The sequence below is a fragment of the Sparus aurata genome, chromosome 2, assembly GCF_900880675.1.
Source record: "Sparus aurata chromosome 2, fSpaAur1.1, whole genome shotgun sequence".
Classification (NCBI taxonomy): domain Eukaryota; kingdom Metazoa; phylum Chordata; class Actinopteri; order Spariformes; family Sparidae; genus Sparus; species Sparus aurata.
The window spans coordinates 17,757,648-17,782,092 of NC_044188.1; the positions used below are offsets into that span (position 1 = coordinate 17,757,648).

Consider the following 24,445-nt stretch of genomic DNA (forward strand, 5'->3'; position numbering starts at 1 on the left):
AGGCCTCTGCTTCTAATGGAGACATCTCTTCAGGAGAAAACCTGATAATTAAAGGGATCCATTAAAGCCACAGCTGCTCCTCCTCCCACAGTTGCTGTGCTGATGATGACTTAATTATTGACAGTTACAGAGTCATTATCATGGCTTGTTGAGTCCCTCCTACAACAACTCTGCCCCTCAATACAGCTTCAACTCAACACCGTAAGGGAAATGTCATCATTTGTGTCACTGTGAAAATGTGTATGCAAAATCACATTTTAAAGTAATTTTGTATTCCTGTTGAGTTTATAATGAGCTAGATTCTGTCTTTGCATGTCTCCAGGTTGCTTTTAATGAAAGCATTATATTTATTAATAATATTAATGTAATTTACACCTGTCCCTGTGTGTGTGTGTGTGTGTGTGTGTGTGTGTGTCACAGGCTGTTTCTGTCTCGTACAGAACTGTGAATCTTCCTGCAGATAATGAGCATGTATAAGAATATCCTGCACGCATGGCAGCTCCTGTGCACCCCTGTGTGTGTATGTGTGTGTTTATGTGTATTTGCGAGGATGCGTGTTGAAAGTGGGTCTGCAGGCACACATTTTGTGTGTGTCTGTGTGTACACTGCTGTGTTCCAGCTGTCTGAGTGGATAAGACTCAGCAGGGCAAACAAGCACTGCAGTGAATGTCACACACACACACACACACACGCAGCATGGAATGGCTATAGGGACTGTGCTAAAATAGGGAGTGTCTGGGGGTTTGACAAGCCCAAAGATCATAACCTCAGTGTGATGAGATTTAAAAAGTGACGATGATTTGAGCAAAAATAGTGACCAAGATATAATGTTAATCATATTTACTTACCTGTAGTGGAAAAATAAGCGCACACAGTGTATACATCCTGAGATTGTCCATCTTGGTTCATTCAATTTACTTTTATTCTTCTGATTCCATCACATGAACTTACACATTTAACAGGTGGGGCATTTCAGTGAAACAACAGAGGACAAAAATCTAAACCTCTGCTTTATCCTGCTCGACGTCTGAGCTGCCCTCTGAAGTGCTTCTCGTCTGAACACTTCCGACACAGTGTTTATTACTCTGTATCACCTTAGTTTGTATAATTTATAAGCCTAACACACAAGAATGATAAACAATTAATCGAATTTCCAGGGACCCTCCTCCTCAGTACGAAACCAGCCACCGTCGCATCTTCACCACCTTCACACTCTGGGCTTTAGATGATGAGGCCGGAAAAAACTCACAAAGCGCCTTCGGCCACGAAGCTCATTAAAATAGAACCTCATTACACAGAATTCACTTCTAAAAGGTGATTGCAATCACACATGTGGTGCTCTATTCAGGGCATCAGGACATTTCCCCATACAGAAGAGAACATTCAGTAATATACACAATGAATTCTATTCAATGTGTGCAGTAACACCAGATGAGTTCATTAAACTCTTTTGACATTTAGCTCAAATTAACCTCGGATTCTTACTGGATACTCTACTCTAGGCACAAGACTTTCACCCTTCCCCAATAAATATCCTGTCAGTGATACAAAGAATAACAGTAAGACGCAATAGTTAAGTGTCAAGGTTTCAAATATCCAAAATGACCATGCAGTCGTGATTGCAAACATACTGTAGCTAACGTGGCTGCAAACTGAGCGACACTTAGTCCAACTGGAAGCAAAACACCAGGGAGACATTTGCAATACGGAGCTTTGCTTTTGTAACGTAGATATTGCTAACTGCTGCTAACTGTAGCTGCCAGTTAGCTCAGATTGCCATAAAGCTAGCTGGGGAGGGGAGTGTTGATGTTTACACCACCAACACAGGAGCTGGACCGATGGATGGAGGACGTTTTAAAGAAATGTTTTAAAGCCAGGTGAGTGGCAGGACTGTGACCCAAGAGAAAGAAAGAAATCCAATGGATGATTTAATATTACAGCAGCCCTGACTACGACTTCGACTCCAGGGATGAAGATGACAGATTCAGGAGGGGTCAGGGCAGGTGTACATTTTTTCTAGTCTGTGAGTATTCGTTTTTGTGAAGTTGGGGGTTATTTATTCCCACGTTTTGAAAGGCGAGACACCTGTATTGTTACACTGTGTAGAAATAATGATTAAAATGTTCAGTCTCCTTGCTAGTTGTTCGACACATTCAGAATTGTTATGGCTTTTGCCGCTTTAGCTGCACCGACCCCATGGACCAGAAATGGAATTAATTAAATCAATATCATAAACTTGTGAAGACTAGTTGGCTCATTACTTCTAGTGTTGTGCCGGGGGCAAGATGTATGTGTGTGTTGACAAAGCAGTGAGAGAATCCTTCAGTTTTAACAGCTGGCAGTGAAGCGATTTGTATCAGTCTCTAGAAAAATATATAACCACCCATTCTGCGAGTTTAGTGTCAAGCGTCCTGCAGAAAGTAACAACTGCGTGCAAGCGTTCTTGTGTTACGGCTGTGATTTATGAACACTTGAAAGTATTCTATGCCCTCAGATCGTCACAGCCTCGGCACGTTTGTAGTTCGGTTTAACACTTTGTAGCTGAGTGTCACAGAACAATCTGAGTCTTCACATCCCAAATCCAAAAACTATCAGAAGGCATCAGTGTAGTCCATTAACTTCCATGAAGCTCCCTCATCGTGTATAGGACCTCTGCCAATTGTAAATGGCATGGATATTATGGGAGCACGCTGGCATTCTTTTACACGTACTGACGCTGCGGTGGCGGAAAACCCTCCCGCCTGCTCCACCCCCCAGCCCCCTCCTCCTCGCGGCGAGCTGCTTCGCTCTCTCCTCTGCAGCGAAGAAGTCTGTGGTCGCCCGGAAGAATTCCAGCAGAGCTTTGTGGCTCCAGTTGACCCCGCTGCTCCCAACCCCGCTGCTTGGTGCAGCCGCCGAGCCGACTGCACCGACTGCACCAGCGCCGCTCCCCTCAGACTGGGTGGAGAAACCGCAGTGACCTCCACGGTTAGTCAAAAGGAGGAAAAAATGTGGGTTCGTCTCAAAGAGCTCCAAGGGCACCGTGGATTGGGTGTCACCGCGGATAGGGTCGTCCTGAGCGCACATGGACAGAACAGGAATAGCTACTTCGTCCACATCTCTCAAGGGTTCGTTGCGTTCCCAGTAGGCATCCCACGCAGCTGAAGCACCGCCGCTAGTGCTGGGCCCGGTTTGTGCTGTAGGTCCAGTCTGACAGAACAACGACTCCTCCAGGACACGCAAGGAGCAGCTGGAAAACAGAGCATCTGTTTGTATAGTGTCACCCAGCGCCGTCTTGTACCTATGTATATCGTTCACACACAGACACACACGAGAAAGAACACAAGCACACATTAAACAGAGGCAGCAAGAGAAAACCAGTAAATCAATTCTGAAGAGCTGCATGGGTCTCATATTCTCTTTGTGGCATTGATTTGAGAAACTTCATCTGGGTCACGATGTCTCTCAGAATCGATGACATGACACTGAGCAGACCATCTGTTGCTACAGTAACTTGATTGTACCCTTAATTGGCTGTGCCCTTCCAGTAAATGATTGGTGAGTACCTGCATCTGTTTTTCGTACAATCTCTAACCATGTCTCCGCTTTGGCTTACACAAAAATCATTTTCCTTGTTTCGCTGTATTCTGTTCAAGACCTTCACATGCAGCAGATTTATGAAGCTATTCCCCAGAGTGAGCTGGAAGAAGGGAAGCTGTTTATCTCTTTCTGTCTCCCCAAACTCATTAAGTCCGCTTAAATTAATGCACCGATTTCCAAAAAGATTTTTATGCACTGCAAATCTGCACCCAGAAATCTACTGTTGACCTTCATGAAATAACTTTGCAGGTTACCAACTGCCAGTAAAAGTTTTTGTTGCTCTGTCATTCCTGTTGCCAGGAATTACACGTATTTAATTGGCTTAATTGCTCACATCCGAGAACGCAGCAAAGTCGCTCGAAAGTGTTCAACTGCAGACACTTTAGCATAGGGATGGTAAGATTCACCGATTCGTATCGGTACATCCGTATGAACATTTACGATGTGGTTGCATCGATGACAGAAGTGTGCATCGGTTAAAAAATCTGGATGAACTCGAGATGTATCGTGTATAAAATCTCTGCATCGATAAAATCTGACTCGTATCTATACTTAAAATAAACTAATTTAGAAGTAGGACCAAGTGCTTGTTTCCGTTCTCATCACCACGGCTGCGATCGGCCAATTCAGCCAGAGTCACGTCTCACGCGAGTTGGAGGTGGGGTCAGCAGAGCACCAAACAGCAGGCTGGAAATAAGAGCCGGTCAGAGAGAAAGTAAGCATGGATGAAGAAAAGATACACTCGCCGGTCACTCACAAGTCTGGTGTTTGTGGACACTTCGGCTTTTATAAAAGAGGTGGTCAACTTGAGAAATGCCATCTTTAAAATGTGCCGTGCCGCGATTAAACACACAGGGAGCACAACCAATCTAAGCTCTCACCTGAAGCGGCGACATGGCGTTAATGTGACAGAGGTCCCCTTCGGCTCCAGCGGTTAGCACCAGCGGAGGTACTGCTGCTAACACAATGTTAGTGTTTGTGTCACTGCGTGGTTAAATGTGAGGTGTCCTCGTGCTGAAAACGTGACTTTTCGCATACATGACGTCACTCACCGAGACGCAAGAAGAAAGCAAAAATATATATTTTTACGAAGGAAAGTGACAAAAATAATAGTAAGGCACAGTGACTTGAATAAGTACTTCAATCTGATTACTGGTTTGGAAATATTAACACTTTAGATTACTCGTAGTGGTCAGATTAAGGTAACACGTTACTGGCATCACTGATTGTGTAGCTTAGGTGCAACATGGAGCTTAAAGATGTAAAGAAAAAAAGGAGGAGGAAATTTGGAGATATGGACCCATTTCAAACAAGTTGGGGCAGTGACAACATGTGTGTCAATCTGTACAATCTGCCAAAAGGCACCACTGCTTAGAGTTTAGTTTCCCATTGTCCCTGTTAAAAGTGTGAAGCACACTGTAGAAATAAAGAATGAACATGAACTATCTGCACCACTTTGTATTCCATTGTACAATATTCTTCTGCATCGCATCGTATCGCACTGTATCGCATTGTGTTAAACCGAATTGTACTGTATCGCACCGTATCGCAGTAGGTGGGAGTAGGGCTGGGCGATATATCGATATAAAACTTATATCGATATATTTTTGAAATGTGATATGGAAGTAGATCCTATCGCGTATATCGATATAGTTCAAATTTGCGCTGTGATCCTTGCTCCGGGCAAGCCGCTGACCCGGATCTCTCTGCACTGCTCCCCCCGCCCCTCCTCCTTCATGCACAGAGAGGGGAGGGGCTGGAACAGACACTCCAGCACTCATCAACAAACACTTTGGTGGCCGCCGTTGCCCCACACTTTGGCCTTGATACCCCGTGAAAAAATATCATCGCACACAGCGTAGCGAGCTTGTCTTTAATTACAGCCACCTGAGTGCACAGTAGTCACTCACAGTAACTTCAGTGAGTCCGCGGTTCGCGCAGGTGGAGTCTTACGATGACGATGATCTCACGTGAAAGCCTCTCAAACAGCAGCAGCATCTCAAAACAGAAGAACTAAACTTACAGCACAGCGAGCGAGCTCAGCCGGTTTTGACATGATACGTAACTGACGTATGTGGTAGGATTTAGTTCGGTAAAGTTGGAAATATATTCACAGATTCGAACTTCCCGGATCAATAACTCATAAGTGAAACCTTGTTAAAACACAAACGACGGCTCTTTCCTACGGTAGTAAGGAAGACAACGAGCTACAACCGTATTTTCATCAAAACGAGCGGCTGGACATTAACTCTGGTCTGTGGTCAGCCGTCTGTGAGACGAGGGCGCAGGGACCGTCTACAAAGTGCAGCACTGAAAAGAGAAACTACAAAAAATATTCAATAACTTCACTATTATTCAGAGTGTAGTGCCACCAAAATCACTCCACACATCAGTGGTCTCCTGCTGGTTATTCTACAATTTTTTTGTTTAGAAAAAATGTGCTTTGCCATAATTTTGGGGAATTTCTATTTGGGAGAAATATTCAGTAACACTAATATTCAGTGTGGTGTCACAAAACTCACCTCACCCTAACCCTACTTAAAAAAACTGTTTTGTAATGTAACATTAACTTGATATTGGTATTTAAAAAATGTTTTAATACATAATCCATGTCTTATTATAAATTAGGATGTTCTGGTATCAGTCTGATAGGTAAATCAACACATTTTACTCAGTGGCCTTTGTGCCCCTGACAAAAAAAAAAAAGTGAAGGCCAAATGGACTTGCCCCTAAAATGACGAAATTCCCACCCACATGTCATATTTGGCTTTGACTTTGAACGAACATTTGCTTTAACTTCGCATAAAAATATCGGGATATATATCGTATATCGATATTCAGCCTAAATATATCGGGATATGACTATTAGTCCATATCGCCCAGCCCTAGGTGGGAGAATCGTATCGTATCTTATCGGTGGTTGTTTTATATTAATCTTTAATGTATCGTATCGTTGGCAGTGTATCTAGATGCATATCGCATCGCCTCAGTGTTGAAGATGCACATCCCTACTTTAGCAGAGACATAACAAGAGGGATTAGCAATCTGTGTATCTAACAAACTCCCAGGTTAGCTAAACATCTTTCTGGTTACATTTTGACCCACCCTTCTTGCCGTAGTTGTACATGAATGTATTTTTCTTGTGTGAGGGGTGGATCGTTGTAGACATTTCAAGTGCGCTCGCATTCGGTTTTGCTTCCAGTCTTGTTAAACCTGCTGATTTCTTTGGCCTGTCAGATTGTGTCTGCGCTCTCAGATGATTTGTAAAATGTTAACCGATAACAAACAGGAACAAGACCCAAACTATGAAAATAAAACACAAGTTCAATCATTAAGAAATTATTCTTTCAAAGCCTACCAAGTTCATTCGTGTCTTTCTATTCACTGGTGAAATACCTCCCTACCATACCTGCTGAGACATATCTTCTGGTAAAGCACCAAAGCCCACTGCAGCGGCCAGCAAAGCCCGTTCTCAAACCAGCTCTGACAGCGGAACAGAGGCGACAGACAGACAGCCGCCGTCACGTAGCTGGACGATCCACACTCCCCCAGGTAAGACAGGAGAAGGCCCGACCCGCTGCTCTCGCTCACGGCGTACAGTCTCCCCGCAGGCTGTCGGTAGCGAATGTAGCGCACGGCCTCGCGCAGGTCTGCCGGGTCTCCGAACTGCTGCAGCTTGAGGGTGGTAAGCGGGGTGCCGTTGTGGCTGCGGCGGTTGAATACTGCCGGGAGGTAGCCATGGGACAGCGCCATTTCACACAGCTGGAGAGAGAGAGTGGGTAGACGGAGATAAATAAATGTGTTACGGTTAAGAAGCATTGTGGAAGATTTGCTTGGAATTATGACCAGAGAAAGCACTAACTGCTCCTACAAGTTGCTGCTGTTAGCTCAGTTAGCCATGCAGATAGCGGTCCAGACTGGGAGCTCGGGGCTAGCTGTTTAGCATGCTAACAACACATAGACATCATTATTAAACATCAAAACGTATTTCTGTACATTCTGTTGATGAGTTTAGTTGATTGTTTAAACTGTTTTGTCTTCGAACATTGTTGCTTGAATAATTGATGTACAACATAGTTTACTCGTGCTACACCTAAATAATTTGTTTGTCTCTCTGAATTGGCCACACAGTGGAACTAGCGTAGCCTGCTCTCTTGGGTACAATACAACAGATTCACACAATGTCTCCATTTTTTCCCCAGTAATTGTCGTTGCAGTCATCACACCTGAAAATGTACTGCGCCGCTTTTTATTGTATGGAAAAAGAAATTAACCAGTCGCTTAGGGAAGTGTGAGCGTAAAACTAGAGGATTAAGTGTTGCTACCTTTAATTGTGCTGCTTAATCATTATTAAGTGCACACAGAAATAATACAGAGTAGGTTTAAAAAAGAACACATGGGAGTATTTAGTCATATCAATGAATCACATGCGTATAGTTTCACCTGTTTCTGATTTAAACAGTTGAAGAGCCAACTCGAGTAAGAAACACATTCAATATTAGGCTGAAGTTTTTCTAAATGTGTATATCTAATTTAATCGGTGTACGTCAATAGCAGCAATGGAATGTAAATAAGTACATTTACAAACATTTACGTACTGTACTTTAAGAACATTTTGAGGTACTTGTACCGTCCTTGCATATTTCCATTTTCTGCTCCTTTGTACTTTCACTCCACTACATTTTAGAGGCAACTATTGTACCTATCACTGCACTACCTTTATTTGAGAGCTTTTTATCACTTTGTAAAATTAATTTATTTTATCTGCACTCAGATTAAAAAAAGCAAAACCAAAATATTAACAAAAACAGATTCTCATTATTTAAAAAATGCTGAATATTGGATCTAAAGAATTATAAATGTGCGTAAATGTATCGTAGAGATTACTTTTATGTAAATACATTTATTGTCGGAAAATGACTCCATACGTACATTAAATTGCAGACATTCTAGATTTTTACTCAAGTAATAATCGTATGGGTGACTTTAATTTTAACCAAGGTAATATTTTAACGCAATATCTTTACTTTTACTCAGATACGACTTTTGGGTACTTGAGTAAACAACACCGGTTGTTAGTCATACACATACGTTGTGAACTTAGCAAGACTTACTTATTATTATTTATTATATGAGCTTTATTCAGCTCACAGAAAACAGTTTTTTCATACTTGCTGTGGAGAATGTAGGAGAAGGATCTATCCTTAACGTAATGTAGAAGAACATCTGTGTGCAAAACTGCAAAATGTATCATCACGTAAAAACTGATGGGAATAACAAAAAACAAGCCGATTTCACACAGCAGGTATCACTGAATCTAAGGCTGCTCTGCTCCCCCACAAGCCTTTTCATCTTTCAGCCACAAATGATTCTCATCATTTTCCCTCTCCATCTAAGGCTCTCGAGGATCTGGCTCTTCAAACTCCGATGGCTCCGCTGGTTATTTATTCTCTGCATGTTGACTGCTTACTGGCCTTGCCACTGTTATTGTGTGAAGTACTGAGAGCAGACTAAATACAAAACTTCTTGTACTGTAAACATAAATTCACTGAATCTCAGTTAGTTTTGATATTATAACTACCACAGATTCTCGTGTGACATATCTATTTCTATCATATCCAAAGAAACGGAGAAAAAACACTCATGACAGTTCACCAGACGGTCATCAATTTAAGCCGTAACTTCTAAACACATAAATTGTGAAAAGTAAAGAACAGGAAGTTTTATTGAGAGCAGAGCAGAAATGACAGTTTAATATATACATTACACTGAAAAGCTCTCCAGGCAGAGGCTGCTCCAGTCAAAGCTCTGTAAATTACCTTTAGAATAAATTATACAAATCCATTACAGTGGAAACACCAGGAGAAGATTTGCCTTCCCTCTAAATTTGCGGTGTCACTCTGCTTCGTCTCAACTTAGGAGGTTTTTTAATTGCATCAACGTTTGTTGTCACACAAAACAAACGCTGAGCAAATGAACTCTCAGGTTTGTATGAGTTAAATTCTGCGTAAAATCTGCAGACAGGCAGGCGAGGAGGAGCTGCAGAATCCACTGCATTAAATATTTACCAGCTGAGAAAGACTGCAGAAGCATTTCTGCCACTTGAACGAGAAGAGGATTCACTCGTCCAGATACATGACGAGGCAGCATCGGTGCAGAGCTAATACACCGGAACATCATTCATCGAATCTTCTGTGGTTCATTCCATAGATACCATTTACAATCATTGCGGTTCAAGAGGAGCCTGTTCGGGGGAGGGGAAGAGAGCGATTGCAAGGGAATGTGAATCTTTTGAGCTCAGTTTCGTCTCCAAAGATATTGAGAGACGCGATCAGATATTTTGTATTTCAAACTACAAATGGGTGAGAGCCGGTGCGAGTGATGAATGTTGCAGCTGAGATTCAATTAGGTGAACGGAGTGTAAAGGGATTTTTGTCCGGCTCATGCCAGGCTTTAATACAGCAACACTGTGTAAACTTGTGATGACTCACTGTGTGAGTCAGCCACTATAACAGGCACAGTGAGTGCTGAGTAAGGACTGCTCAGTGTGAGATACTAAACACACCTTGAGGATGGCATATAAACGTTTTGTTAACAGTGTTAGCTGGTCAGGAAAAGCTCGCTCTGATCTGTTGTAGAATTCTTCATAAAAATCTACTTTTTTGTCTGCTGAAGTAAAGTGAAGTGAAGCAGTGACACGCGACCATCAAGGAAGATTTTTTTGGGATAATGTGATAAATGATTAAACTGACACAGGTCCAAATGTCGGCATTTGACATTTTGCAAACCACAGACACTATGCACAACATATATCAGACAGATAAATTATCGTCCCATTAATGGAAAATTGACTTTAGCGATAATTGGCAGATATAAAGAAGTTATAGCCGATACATCTAGCAAATGATACAAAGTCAAAGTGCATCATCTACACACAGCAGGTGGTGGTGTGCACCTTCGAAGTCAGTAAAAACAGAGAAGAAAAACAAACACGTTGATGTCAAACTGCTGCACTTCTAGAGAAGCATGGTAGACAGGAGCCACACATGTCATCACTGGTGTGGATGTTTTCTTTTTTTTACAAGAAGAACACACAACACAAGGGGAAAAAGTCCTCAAGTTTAACCTTAAAATCTCGTCACAGCTAAATGTTGGTTTCTGTCATCGGTTATCTTATCCTTGTATCAGCCATGAGAGTCAGGTGATTATCGGTTATCGTACTGGCTGAAAGTAAAATCCATATCATGCATCCCTAACAGATACGTTAGCTTCTTATCAACATTTCTGTAACATGTGTCCCAACAGGCTCAGATTTCATATATATGAGCTGAGCTATGAGAGCACCGTTCAAGAGAGAGTTTGCGCCTAAACCTTAGCAGGCCATGAGCGGCGAGTTTCAACATATCGAACATACAGATAAAAACATCCGTGGTTTACAGAAGCGCACGTTTTTTCTGCCGACTGCGATGACTTGTGAGGGGAAACACTTTTCCTATTATTTTCATATCGATTACAAAGAAACAGAGTAAGATGATCATTTTTATGGATCATATTTGTCCAAGTTCCTGGCAGACCGTTCCCTGAAATGTTATACTGACATTGTGCTTTGTTTTTTTCTGAGAGAGATCTCAGCTTCCCTGCAGAAACAGTACAAAAACCTAAGAGCGGCTCGTCCAGCAGTTTCCTGCCAGAGCTGATAAACTGTCAGCTCGGTGACAAATTCCTTCGGCAGGGACTCCATACACCGCACAGCATGTCAGCTCTCATACACACATGCAAGAGGCAGCGTCACCTTCTGTGCTGAGACAATGACAAAAAAATAAAGACGCCCAACGTTCGACAACATTCAGTAGTGTGATCTCTGTCTGTGACACCACCTCACGAGCTCTGAGCAAACCTCAGCAGCTTCACCGGGACGTGTGACCACACATTGAGTTAAATTAAGGGTGTTATTCGATTAAAAGCCTTTTAGAGGCAACAAAGCCTCTCGCTACAACGCTCTGTCCTCTGTTCAGGTCAATAGTTTTCCTAAATACTCTCCAACAGGGCTGTGATACACGTCCAGGGAATAGATTTTCTCTTGTGAGTTAGATACATGTCAGAGTGCAGCCGATGTTTTTGCAAATATGGGAGAATATGTCTGTTTTTGTGATAATTTTGTGGAACAACCGGCTCACCCAGCATGAAGTACACATTAAATCCCTTCTAATATTTTCACTGCTCTGCTGATCTAAATCTAAATGAAAAGTTTCTCTATTTTTTTATGCAATTTAAGCCCCTGTACAGACTTTTCATTTAGTGTTGATTTTGGCGGCCCCGCTGGACGAAAGCGGTAGTGTTTTGCCGGAATGGAGACTGCATTTCCCATGAGCTCTAGCGCCCACTGTCGTGAAGACGTTTGTCTGGCCGGCGCGTGTAGATTTGTTTTGGAAACGTCGGAAAGACGACGGGACTTGCTTTGAAAACTTTTTTTTTTTTTTTAGCAGCTATCTGCAGCGTGCATATGGACGAGGTAATGTGTCTATTTGTATTTCTACTTAATATAATATGCCGCCGGTGAAACAAAGTAATGCTGCTGTTGCACTGCAATTTCCCAGCTATATATATAACCCATGGTGCTACAGAGCTAGCGTTACAGCAAAGTCACAGTGATTTTGATGGATGTTCTAAGTAAGAAACTGAATCATTTATAATGACAGAGGATATTACCGATGCATCGTTGCAGGTTGGCTGGGCTGATACACACAGCTGAAATGGATGCGTGATCTAAGACGTTTGTTGTCGTTTTCACGAGTGTAGTATCTAGAGCTAATCTAGTGGTAACGTTAGCCAGCTTTGTTGTAACAACATAAATTCATGTATTGCTGTAAACTACGTCCCGCATTACATTTCATAAATGAAATAAAATTTACAAACCTGTCTAGGAGGAATCGGGCGAATTCTGGATCCGACCCTCCCTTCAAGCCCCGCAACTCTCTCCATCTCTGGAAGGAATCGCCAATGTTTATCCGTGTTTTAGCCCTAGCTCGATCGGATTCCCTCTTGGCCTTTCGTTGGTCTTCGGTTCGAATTCTTTTTCTTTTCTTTGTCTCATTATCAGCCATGACAAAAGTTTTAGCTCGGTTAGCACTGGCTAGCGTAGCAACAAAACAGCTATGCCGTATCCTGAATGTCGTCAGTTCCGGTCTGACTGCCGTAAATCGTTTCGTCAGTGGTCCGACCCGACCAATGCCTTTCAGAGGTATAGAATTAGACTACTTAGAAAAAGCGTATCTTCACGCTGATGGGCTCATTTGCTGTTGTAGGTAACAGAGACACATCAGCAGAAACCAGAGACTTTTCTATATCCAGTTAAAAACTCCGTACAGGGGCTTTAAAGCCATGACTGCCATCTTTAGAGTTTATTGGTTGGCTGTTATTTAACTAATCACATGAACCCTAAATATAGCTGAATAAAAAAGGCAGAGGTGGTTTCTTCTTCAGTATTTAGCATTGAGCAAAATTTCTTCTTTTTTTTTTTTTTGTTATTGCATGGCAGCACTGCTGGAGAAGAGTGATGAGTTCAAATATGATGACACCCTGGATACAGGGTGCTGGGAAAGTCTCACAAAGGCAGGCAAAATGATGGACTTTAAAATATATTCTACAGTTGCAAGATGGTTTTTTCCTTTAGGCTCCATTTCAAAGTGATACGCTTCATAGACATTTATTCAAAAAGGGGTGAGAAGCTATGAATTATTAAAGATAACGCCACAGTCCCCCACATTTTCTCCATGCTATAGCTCCTGTTCCACAGATTTCCACATGGAGGGTTTATCACATTTGTCTCGTGGTAAAGCTGAAACACATCTCACACACATTTTCTGTCCATTTTCTGGGGTGAATGAGTATAAACTTTTGTACTGGCTGGAAAAAATGATGACGCCTTTGTCACGAGCCATGCTAAATCTTGATGCCTCCTGTAGGCCTGAGCACTGATAATGGACACAGGTTTGCATTTTCTCTCAATGTCTGAACCCAAATTTCTTCCCAATCCCCTTCTGTCCCCTCCACACACTTCAAGCGTTTTTTGAATGGTGCCGCAAACCTCAAAGCTAAAGCGGAAGATAAGCTCTTTACGCACATAATCATTGTTCCATTTTTCGAAAAACTGAGAGCCAACACCCCCAAAATAAGTCCCTGTCCTGACACTAGAGTGCACTCTGCTATGTCGACACCAAACTGTGAAATTCACAAAGAGACGAGAGGACAGAAAACTCGATCCGAAGCTTGTTTGCCCACTCATCGTCATTGTTCTCTGTCAAAGCTATGAGATGATTGCAGGTATATGATCTGGAGCATTGCACTTCCAGTAAAGCCCCTATGATTGAGACATGTTCCCTGAAAGAAGACTGATGAAGTATTACTGCTATCATTACCTCTATCAACGATCCAATACGCACTGTTAATCGTAAAACTTTCCATGAGCGTCAAGCCTTCATCGTATCCCACGAGGAATCTGGAAAAGCTGCTCTCTCAGCAATCAGAACGCAAAAAAGCAACGGTCTGAATAACAATAATTCTAAGTGTTGAAGTGTAAATTACACATAATGACCAGATTGTATCATACCTCCTATCTGTGAGGAATGAAAAATACTTGATCTTGGGATACGAGTGCTAAAAGCATTCTGAATGAAACGCTTGTGACTGTAAGTAGGTCACAAAAGTTACAGTAAAAACTGCACTCACGTCAACGCACTCCGTCAGGGAAGTGTGACGCGCGTAAATCACACGAGGCGAAGGCGGCTGCAAACATCTGGATGTCTGCTTCCAGGAACATTAATGGCCTTTCATCAACACGCCGCTCTGAGCGCTGATCACAGGCCGCTGAAGATGGGACTCGATCCTGCACGTCTGTACACGACTTCATTGTTTGCGAGGCGTCTTTTTGATGTTAAGGATCGAAAGTTGGAAGTGATCAGGAGAAATGATGAACTGGGGTGCAACTATTCTCCACATCCACAATTCGATTCTATCTAAGTATTGTTTTGCAGCACCGACAGTTATGCCATTGTTCGACTATTGCATCTGGATTTGCCAAGATCAACTGAACCGATCTGACTTTTTCAAATTCTTCTTTAAAGCAGCTTTACGTAAATGTGTCTGAATCCTGCCAGACTGCATGAGACAAAAGGAGCATGAGATGAACTGAAGGTAAAAAAATATGAATGATTAAAGAAAGAGATGGCTCATTCATAAATTCATGAGCTCCTGAAATGTGCTGTGTACACTTCAAAAAGAGTCTACTACATCCCCCTCTCTGTTTCTTCTCCGTGTCACAGATAAAGAACCGCATGTGTGTGTGTGTGTGTGTGTGCCCACGCAAACATAAGCTCTTTTTTTTTTATCTATTTCTCCTTCTGACACACACACACACACACACACGCACACACACACACACACACACACACACACACACACACACTGGGTTATACACAGTGAATCTCAGCAGTGACAGGAGCAATCTTAATTGGTGTATATCCCTTGTGGTGCCTCAGCCTCCAGCCCTCCCAAGCGTAACTGGCTAACAGCTTCACAAATACTCTCTACTCTGACGATGCATGAGGCACAGATCTGTCTCAATATGACAATTACTTTTCATCTCTCCATTATCTTTTTTCTTTTTTTTTTTTGGGGGGGGGGGGACTTGATCTCACCACAAATTTATAGTTTGTAGTAACACTCTGTCTTCCCTCTACTTGTGTCTTCTTCTCCTCTCTTGTGTCATCCTCTGGAGTTCTTCACTTCAGATTTATGTCAAACACATTTGGTTTTGTTAGACTTCTTGCGGGGTTGTGACTTCTGACATGCTGCTGACAGTGAGCCTGCGACGGACTTCCACACAGAGCTATTAGTATGAAATGAAATGAGCTAGGACGATGCCAGGTGCCCAGAGCTCGGCGAGAGCCAGCGGGCATTCATGTGATGCCGCGCTGCACTTCCCCAGGCCCCTCAAGTCAAGCGATGCTTTGTAATCCCTCACTCAATTACCTCAGTCAGTGTATTGAAAGAGCGGTTGAAAGGCTGGTGCTGCCTCCGCATCTGCTCTTTTTTTTCTTTTTTTTTTTTACCAAGCTGCTTTTTCAAACTGAGCTTGGCATGCCATGAGCCAACACGATTGCCTTTTGCCCAAATGGCTATTGTTGATTTGCATTGGCATCGTCCCAGTTCTCTTTTGAATTATTGAATGTCTGGCTTCTATTTTGACTTGTTGAACACTTGCAAAAATACTCTGTCTGTGTGCGTTCATTAAATATGTATCCCTTTGCTTCTCTCTTCTACCCTCCGAATTTGAAAGTGATGTATTTTGGCTCTGAAAATGTTCACTTCTACTTTTTCAAGTGTAGAAATGCCTCTGTTTGAATGCACTGTCAGAAATAGGGGGACACACGGAGTCCTCGAGGTAACTATGTGTACCTTTGAGGGCCTGAGGGGAACATATATGTGTACCAATGTTTCTAAATGTGCCCTTTTTACAAGGTCAATTTTGTCACCTTAAATTAACATACAAAAATTGCCACCAGAGGTACGAGGCTGGGCTCTTTAGGCTACGGACCACAAGGGTTCAAATAAGTACCCACTGTCAGGAGGATAACAGCTATACATTAGAGGGTACTGACCCAGTAACAAGCTGATCTGCCCCTGAAGCTACAAATATAAACTCTCTCCTCTAACAGTGTAGACAGTGAATGAGAGGTAACAATACCCTCCCAAACAGACTTATGCTGTGACACAGAGCAGGAAAGTTCAGGATACAAAGACCATTGTTAATGAAATGGATGCAAATGAGTTTCTGCGAATATGTCATGATACGGAAACAACGTTATGATGCTGTCAGTGTCCACAGACGTGACAGAAGCTACTGCTTCAAACCTTAGTAAAGGTTGTATGGTTTGTGGATTAGCTTATTTTATCTCTGTATATTTAAGGACTTAACCTACTGTTTTTATTATGAACCTCTGTAGCGGTGCATCTATCATTTATCTCAATTGTCGATTAGCCTAACCCGTCTGTTATTTTCTTGGTTTCTCAACAGTTGCTTGGTGCAAAAAGTGGCAGAAAATCATAAAAGAAATGCAGATTACTATTTCTCCACATCCGGAAATGTCTTGTTTTGTCTACAACCAGAACATATCCAGTTTGTCATAGAAGAGTAAAGAAACCGGACAATATTATCATTTTAGATTTTTTTTAAAAAGCTGCAGATTAATTTAATAAATGACAGCTAATCGATTAATCAGGGCAGCACTTTTACATTTTGTGTGACTTCCTGTTCAGTTTCTTCATGAAAACGACTCATCTATGGTTCAGTGTGCACTACATAGTGTAATAATAATATCATACATAATATTCAAAATATTAACAAGGTAATAAAACAAACTCAGAAATATTTATTGATATCCTCAGAGGGGGAATAAGGTGCCCAGAACAGTGTTGGAGACCAGAAAGGTCCAACACATAGAAACAAAGTTCAACAGTATCAAGTATTGTTGTCCACTGAGGTCAGTCAACCAAATAAAGATCTTTCTCTTCCAAATTAAAATCCCCCGATCTACATATTGCGCCTTTAATCAAGTACTATCTCTACAAAATGCTTATTTCATCCGAGAACGCGCAGATTACCTTCAGCACATTTCTGGTGATCTTTCCAAAAGAGTTGGGGATGATGAGCAGCACGGGACTGGTGGAATGGCTGGAAGTCCTGCGTCTTTTCTGGTAGGATGGCACTGCCCAGTCCAAGGCCACCAGTCCCTCGTCGCTCAGCTGCAGGTTGTCCCGCACGAACTGGACCGGGCTGTCGTACGGCCAGCACGCCTCGTACACGCTCTGCAGGAAGGCGCTCGCCCTCCACGTCCAGCCGACGCACGGAGAGTAATTGCTGAAAGTCCTGCAGTGCTTCAGGAGATAGTTGGCCAGCGCGGACGGTTTGCAGATGAGCGCCACGGTGCGAGCTTTGACATCCCCGGTCCCGGCACCCGCACAGGCCGGCTGGGCACCGTCGATGTCCTTCGCCGCCTGTTGTGAAATCCCCAGTCCTTGAAGGAGCGCATCCGTCTGGCTCTCGGTGCCAAAATATTTCGAACCCGGCCATATCAAGACCGCCAGGATCACAAAGCACAGAGCCGCCAGCCATTCCAGCATTGGCACGGTTAGGGGGAGCGAGGCGAGCACAACGCGGCGGCTTTAATCTGAAAGTTGATAATTACACATTCACGCAACAGAAAATAGTCCACGAACACATGCTTAGAGGGAGCCGATCTTTTTTTGTCCCGGACTGATGCTCAGCTCGGTGAAGTTTGGTACTCCTCTCCGGTGCCAAGGCGCACCAGTCAGTCCCCTCGTTGTTGTAGGCGTGCTCGCTCAGTTACGCGTTTCTATTGTTCCAGCTCATTCCAAACCCGACTTCATCTTTCCTTTTTTGTGCAGGCCCTTATTAAAACACAACCCGTGGGTCCCGTCCGTGTGTCATGCGGGGCTGTGTAGGTCTGCGCCCGGCCGGTGCATCAACCCAACAGCTGTGAGCGCAAGAACTGCCCGAGAGCAGGCTGGAGGCTGGAAACGCCCCCCCATCATGCCCAACCCCTCCAAGAGTGAGCAGGTACCCCGTGATGATCTGTGGTTTTAGTAGACTTCCCCTAAATTACTTCCAGGAAACCCACTACAACATCCTGAGTGTTTATTCCCTCTGAAGTTTTGCCATTAGTCTCTCTCTCTCTCTCTCTCTCTCTCTCTCTCTCTCTCTCTGTCACCAGAGGTGTAGCGATCATTATCAGATCTGTGTGAGTTCCTTCTGATTAAATATGGCAACATGTGCGCACTGTGACCAATCATGTTGTATGTACACATTACCAAAGGCTGAGATGCGTGACCTGCGATGAGCTTCAGAGGGAAACGCAATGAAACCTGTAAGGCAGCTTTTTGTTATGTAAGTAAACATCTTCGGTTTGGTGAAGTAGGCCAATGTGTCTCGGACACGCAGACTGTGATGCACAGCAGCGCTGCAGACATCGTGTTTGTACAGGCTTATAACATTTATGTAATGTGATAACCTGCTCTCTGCTATTTCCGAGGCCCCACTCCTCTTTATACTATCTGCAACTCAAACAGAAGACAACAGAGATTTGCCGCCCACACAGTTGCTCCCTCTCCTTGGAATTTTAAACGGTTACTTCACCAATTTTGCACATATTAGTGTTTGCAGGTTTGGAAGCATACTGTAAATGTAAAAAATAAAAAAGTATAGAAGAAGTATAAATCCTGTTGTAGCATCACAGGAAGCTGCATGTAGTCTGATGGATCCCCTCCAGTGATGGCCACTCACTGGCGAAGTTGCATTATGGGTAATATGGGCATCATCTCTCTATAAAAGCAAGGAACCTCTGTCTGTCTGTCTGTGTATGTGTGTGCCTCAAATATCTCTGCGGATCAGGATCAGAGTGACCTGAGACTTTCAACATGGCTGCTGCGTGGTTCAAGGGTGTGCGACTTTGCATTTATTTGGACTGCAATGATACCGTTAATAAATTATTTCATAAATGCTTTACAAATTCCGCGAGCATTGTCCACCGGAGCCACCACAGTCACGTGCACACCAGAACCAATCACTGCAGAGCCCACCGCCACCCCCCACCTTAAGAAACAAGCAGATTTATAGCTGCAGTGGCGCAAGCTAGACCGGGATTTTGCCAGCGGTTCGGCCCCGTTCTGTGCATCTAAACTGTGTGTTGTGGATTAATGACACTGAAACGAGTCCGGGCCGAGTCTGAGGAGATCCGGACACGCAAGGACAACAAACTGTGGATGTTTGTGTGTAGCTAGCTGCTAGCCGCTAGCTACACGGCCCACCTCCCGAGGCGACGGACCGGACCCACCGGCACGTCCAAAACCGGACCTAGGGTAAATAATGTCCGCCATGCTTTTTCGCAAACATTGCCGTCACGTTTGCTTTGTGTCGGGTGCAGGAAGAAACGGTAAAAACGGGCTTTTGTCACGAAAGTGTCCAAAGCAGCAAGTTTGGTTGTTGAGGAACAGGAAGTTGTGGGAGGGACCTAGGCGGACGATTGACAGGCAACGACGGTCGGTGTATAGACAGCGATATTGAGAGTTGAGAGATTTGTGACATTTAGCATGTTTGGAGTGTACAGTTAGTGTGTTATGTAGTGTTTGGTGTAGTGTGTTTAGTGAGTAGTGGAGTCGGTTTTTTGTTTAATGAGTCAAAGCAATGAGGAGACTGTTGAATGAGCATTGCCTGCATTTAAATGTAAATAGTTACATATAACTTTGTAAATTTTTAAAGTTTATGCACATATTTAGCAAACAACAATTTATATTTGCATTATAAGTAATAAAAACGGGTTTGTTAAACATATTTGTGGTTTTCACATTGAAAAATTTTAACTATTTCTACTCGGATTTTATGTTTTTTTTTGTGATTTTAGGTCCATTGTGTTAATACAGTATGTCAAAATAAAAAAAATAACTGTACAGTCACACATGTGAGGTTGTGCTGAAAATAATGACACCAAGTAAATAGTTTTTAAGGTGAAATATAATGGCAAAATCAAAAATAGTCAAAAACGGCCAATTATACCCTGGAATATCGGATTTCACAACAAACCTAAATATCCCTGACGTCCCAACTTCAAACACAGCCTCATTTGGCCATCCATGAAAAAGCTACTTAACCTCCCACTTTTTTATAGGAATAAATTTTTCTTACGGGCACTGCACTAGTGTTTTGAAAATGGAGGAGAATGCATGGAATAATAAAGGTGATACCTCTGGTTCTGCTGTAGTGATTTCTCTACATATTGAGTTCAGCAGTGTTACAGGGGTGCAATGTAGACCAGTGGACTGCTTCTCAAAACCTGGTGCCTACATTACCCACAATGCAGCGTAGCCACTGAATGACATCATCGGAGTCAATTTATCAGCAGCTTCCTCTGGAGTCACAAAATACTTCTGCTTTTTTCATATATGCATCAGTTCTCCCCAATACCTGAAAGCAAACTTTAACATGGAAAACTGATGGAATTACCCTTTAAAAGAGCAGCATGGCTCCTTTAAGGGAACAAATCACATCGTTTGTTTACAGTAACTGAGGTAGAAGACCCCCACATCACCCATAACCGTATGTACAATTTAATTGTGTTTTTTAAACATTAAATCCAGCACATTGTTCTTCCTTTCTACATTACCCACAATGCAATTTAACCACTGAATGGCATTTTATCAGATTACATGCCTCCTTCCTCCTGAACCACAAAAGGCTTTATATCAATTTTTTATGTCACATTTGGAGTTGTACTCCCCAAGACCTGTAAACACACGTTAATGTGGAACATTGGTGAATTACCCTTTAAGCAGCAGGCTTAAAAAAACATTTTCCCTCCTATTTAATCACATTATTTTCAGCTTCACGGTCAAGTGTCCATGTGTTGAAGACATAGTTGTCATTTTACATGATTCAAAGATTCGTGGAATATTTAATTCAGTCACAAAAACACTTCAGTAGGTTGATAGATTTCATGGAAAGCTGGAGCGTTTCTATCAGTTTTTTTGAGAGACGTTGTTTGGGACACTCAATTAACCGATGCGAGCAAAACAAAGCTCCGGAGCCGGCTGAACATAAATTGAATGCGGTGTGGAACCGCTGGTGTGCGCAGGCAAAAGAGAAAAACAGACCCGGATGGAAAGTGACAAGACAGTAGATCATTGTGTATTTGCTCCAGTTCTGCCATGCCATTCCTGTGGATGAGCCAACGGAAAATGAAAACAAATGGCAAAACAGGAGATGCCCAGCCAGCGAGCAGAGAATAAAGACAAATGAGTGATGAGTGGAGGGAAAGGATCTCGGTATCACCTAAGAGAGACTTTAGACGCCAGAGCAGAACCGCTTCCAGCTGGTGCACCGGAGAGCCAGGTGGGGGAAGTTGTGTTCTGTTAATTTAGCCAGTGTGCAGTCGCAGACACTCATCATGAGACACTTCCATTTTTGTGTGTGATAAGCATCTCTGTTGCTGCAGCCCTATGAAATGATACGCTCTCGCTGTGTAACCTTAGGAGCTCTGCAGTGGTCTATAAAACAGCCGTCAGGACACTCAAATGTTATTTTTGTCTACTTAATTAAATTTCCAGCAAGTCCGGAAAACTTTTTATTCCCTATGAATGATGCTTTTTTCCAAATGTTCTGAAAATAACAATATTAGTGAAATTGGCTACATGGCTAATGAAATAACATGTCTGGTTGAGACAGTATCATATGCGAAAGGGAGCGAAGGATCAGCAAAAACATCCTCGGGCTCAAGAAGTTCAATGACAACTCCTGTTGTTTATATTAAACTTTAAGTAAAACCAATTTAGATTACATTTCTATATCCTCTCTCATTGATCTAAGTGGTATTTGATCATTAATAGACATCAAAGCTCAGTCTTTGTTAAAGAGGTCTGTGAGGAATAGTAAGAGGACAACTGTTGAAGCCATTCATTGTGATTTTGTTCTCCTTGTTCTCCTTACACGCCGGCTGCATAATATTTTTAATAAATATTAGATATATGAATAGTTTGTAAATAAACCAAAACACTAAAATTCAACTACATTTCAAAAGCCAATGGCAAAGAAAAGAAAGTCAAAACTCACTCTATTAGCATCAAAACATACTTTAAGAACCAAAGCTAAGCACAAACAGTACTGTAGAACTGTTAAAGGCGAGGCCAGTCTCAACCACACACTGCTGGGTCGCTTAATTCATAAGAATAAATATTTATTAATTAATATCTGAATCTGTAAAGTAACTAGTATCTTATGTTTTTAATAAAACAAGTTAAACGTACTATATTCTCTTACAAATTATAATGGAGAAGAAAGTTAACATTAAAGTAGATTACTCAAGTAAAAGTATTCCAAAATTGTAAAGTGCTTGAGTAAATGTACTTTGTTACTTTCCACCCCACACTTTGGGACCGGCTAACAGAAGTGACTCAATTAGAAAAGCTCTGCGCTGACTGTAGGGTACTCTCCTGTCAGGCTCCAGACAGTGGAAACAATGTGATGTTAGCTCTAGCTGTTAGCATTTTTCAGACAGCTTGCATGATGATTTGATTCAGACACTTTCAACTTGTGTTTAGTAAATAACGTAATGAGTATAGTAATAGGCATATTTTAGCTGCTGCTCAATATTTAGCTTCAGCGACACATTAAGAGCTTCTGTTAGCGTTGTTGCCATTTTCGCAGACCTCTTTTGATCTCCATTTTGCAGTCAGCCTTCCTGTCCATCCTCTCTTTATAACCACATGAACCATGAATCGCCAGACATAGAAGCAAACAGGGGGATCCTGCTCTCTGTGCATTTACGAGCAGACAGGACCGTCTCTTTATGGAGTTCTTTGTGGATAAAGTGGGCAGGGATACCAGAACATTTCTATTCTCTTTTATTGCATGAGCAGAGGCCGGAGAGACATGGGTTACTGACCCAACACTCTATAAGTCTGATTACTTTTGGAATATAGAGCTATTTAACACATTTTTAAAAAAGAAAATATATCACTTAAAGCAGCTTTAAGGTACCGACGTGAGTCTGATTCGATCTTTTCGCCCAAGAGACAACATAAGAATATTTTCAACAACGTCTCACTGTTCCTTTGTGTCTCCCAAAAGGCAGTGAGTGGATTTGTTTTCCATCGTGTTGGCTACAGTAGGAATTCAACCTCTAACATGATAGCCTCTCACTCACTGAGCCCCACTGCATCATTTTAATGTGACCATCATCACAATTAGCAGTGACACACTGAGACAAAACAGCCGACTCAAATCGCTAAAAAGGGAACAAGAATAGGCCAGAGATAAGATAAAATGGATCTGAACCCGGGACATGAAGCCACATGACTCATCGCCTGTGTGTTTAGATCTAATTTGTGGGCCTGGTCAAATATCCCTCCTCCACATTTGAAAGTCGTATTCCTCCTCAGTGGGGATGCAAACCAGCTGGGGTCATTTGGGAGGATTGTCAGTTGATTTAATAGTCTCAGTAAGAGTGGAGTTTTGCTCTGTCGCTCTCACAGTGTCCTTGTCCCTCCTCCTCCTCAGACTTAGCCCCTCACGCCCGGTCTCCATGGCACAGCCACAGCCTTTAACATCAAAACAAACAGTGACTGTGCCCCGGCTTCAAGCACATTACTGTAATTTGGGGGAAGTGGAGCAACGTCTTGGCTCGGACGCGGTTTTGCTTCTCTCACGACTTACAGAAATAAATCAGTCCTCCAACATCCCACCTAAGCAATTACAAAAGGAGGAGAAAATGTTAAAACAGGTCACCTCTCACCAAACCTCTGTAACTGCAACCATATGCAGAGCTCGTGTTTAGGTTGGCTTTAACTTTTTCAAACACCAACATCTATTTATGTGGTGTTGGAGAACTCGTCCTCCCCTTGAACCCTGGCTGTGACGTGGGTCTACTGTTGACTAACTCGTGATCAAACAGATGTAACCACTTGCTCTCCGGGTGAATATTTGACGGGCTGCAGTCTGGCGAGGCAATACACAGACGGACCCAAACAAATTTCTCCATTTTCACACTCTTGTTTTGATAACACCCATAAGTCATGCATGAAATTCGAGGATAAACATTGTCCGACCAAGTGCCATGGTGAGAAAATATATCAAGTTCACTGCAGATGTTTTTTTCCACCAGCAGCCCGTCAAGCCACAGCGCTGCATTACCATCCTCTTGCACATCTGAGCACACGACCACTTCCTCTGTAGCGGCCTTCCTGCCCCATTTGAAGATCCTGTGACACCAAAGGCGAACGCATAGAACCTAGAGTGAAA

At 42.6% G+C, this 24,445-nt stretch overlaps 1 protein-coding gene across 2 annotated transcripts; it reads right to left on the minus strand.

Annotated features, from left to right (window-relative positions):
- Window positions 1-898: 898 nt before the first annotated feature.
- On the minus strand, window positions 899-18,207 carry abhd15a (abhydrolase domain containing 15a). Of its 2 annotated transcripts, none has more exons than XM_030391731.1 (3): window positions 17,242-18,207; window positions 6,989-7,341; window positions 899-3,229 (listed from the first exon to the last, which is right to left on the minus strand). In XM_030391731.1, the coding sequence occupies exons 1-3, from the start codon at window positions 17,758-17,760 to the stop codon at window positions 2,635-2,637; spliced, it is 1,467 nt and encodes a 488-aa protein (XP_030247591.1). In that variant the 5' UTR covers window positions 17,761-18,207; the 3' UTR covers window positions 899-2,634. The 2 variants fall into 2 exon arrangements, with proteins under 2 accessions (XP_030247591.1, XP_030247582.1); XM_030391722.1 differs by having other exon boundaries at window positions 899-3,280; window positions 17,242-18,205.
- Between the last annotated feature and the right edge of the window lie 6,238 nt (window positions 18,208-24,445).

Excerpts from the sequence above, each read along its gene's own strand:
- abhd15a (XM_030391722.1), bottom strand. The coding sequence starts at position 17,760 with ATGCTGGAATGGCTGGCGGCTCTGTGCTTTGTGATCCTGGCGGTCTTG. Across the intron at positions 7,342-17,241 it reads TCACCAGAAATGTGCTGAAG|CTGTGTGAAATGGCGCTGTC; the intron begins GTAATCTGCGCG and ends CTCTCTCTCCAG. Across the intron at positions 3,281-6,988 it reads CAGAAGATATGTCTCAGCAG|GTACAAGACGGCGCTGGGTG; the intron begins GTATGGTAGGGA and ends CGATATACATAG.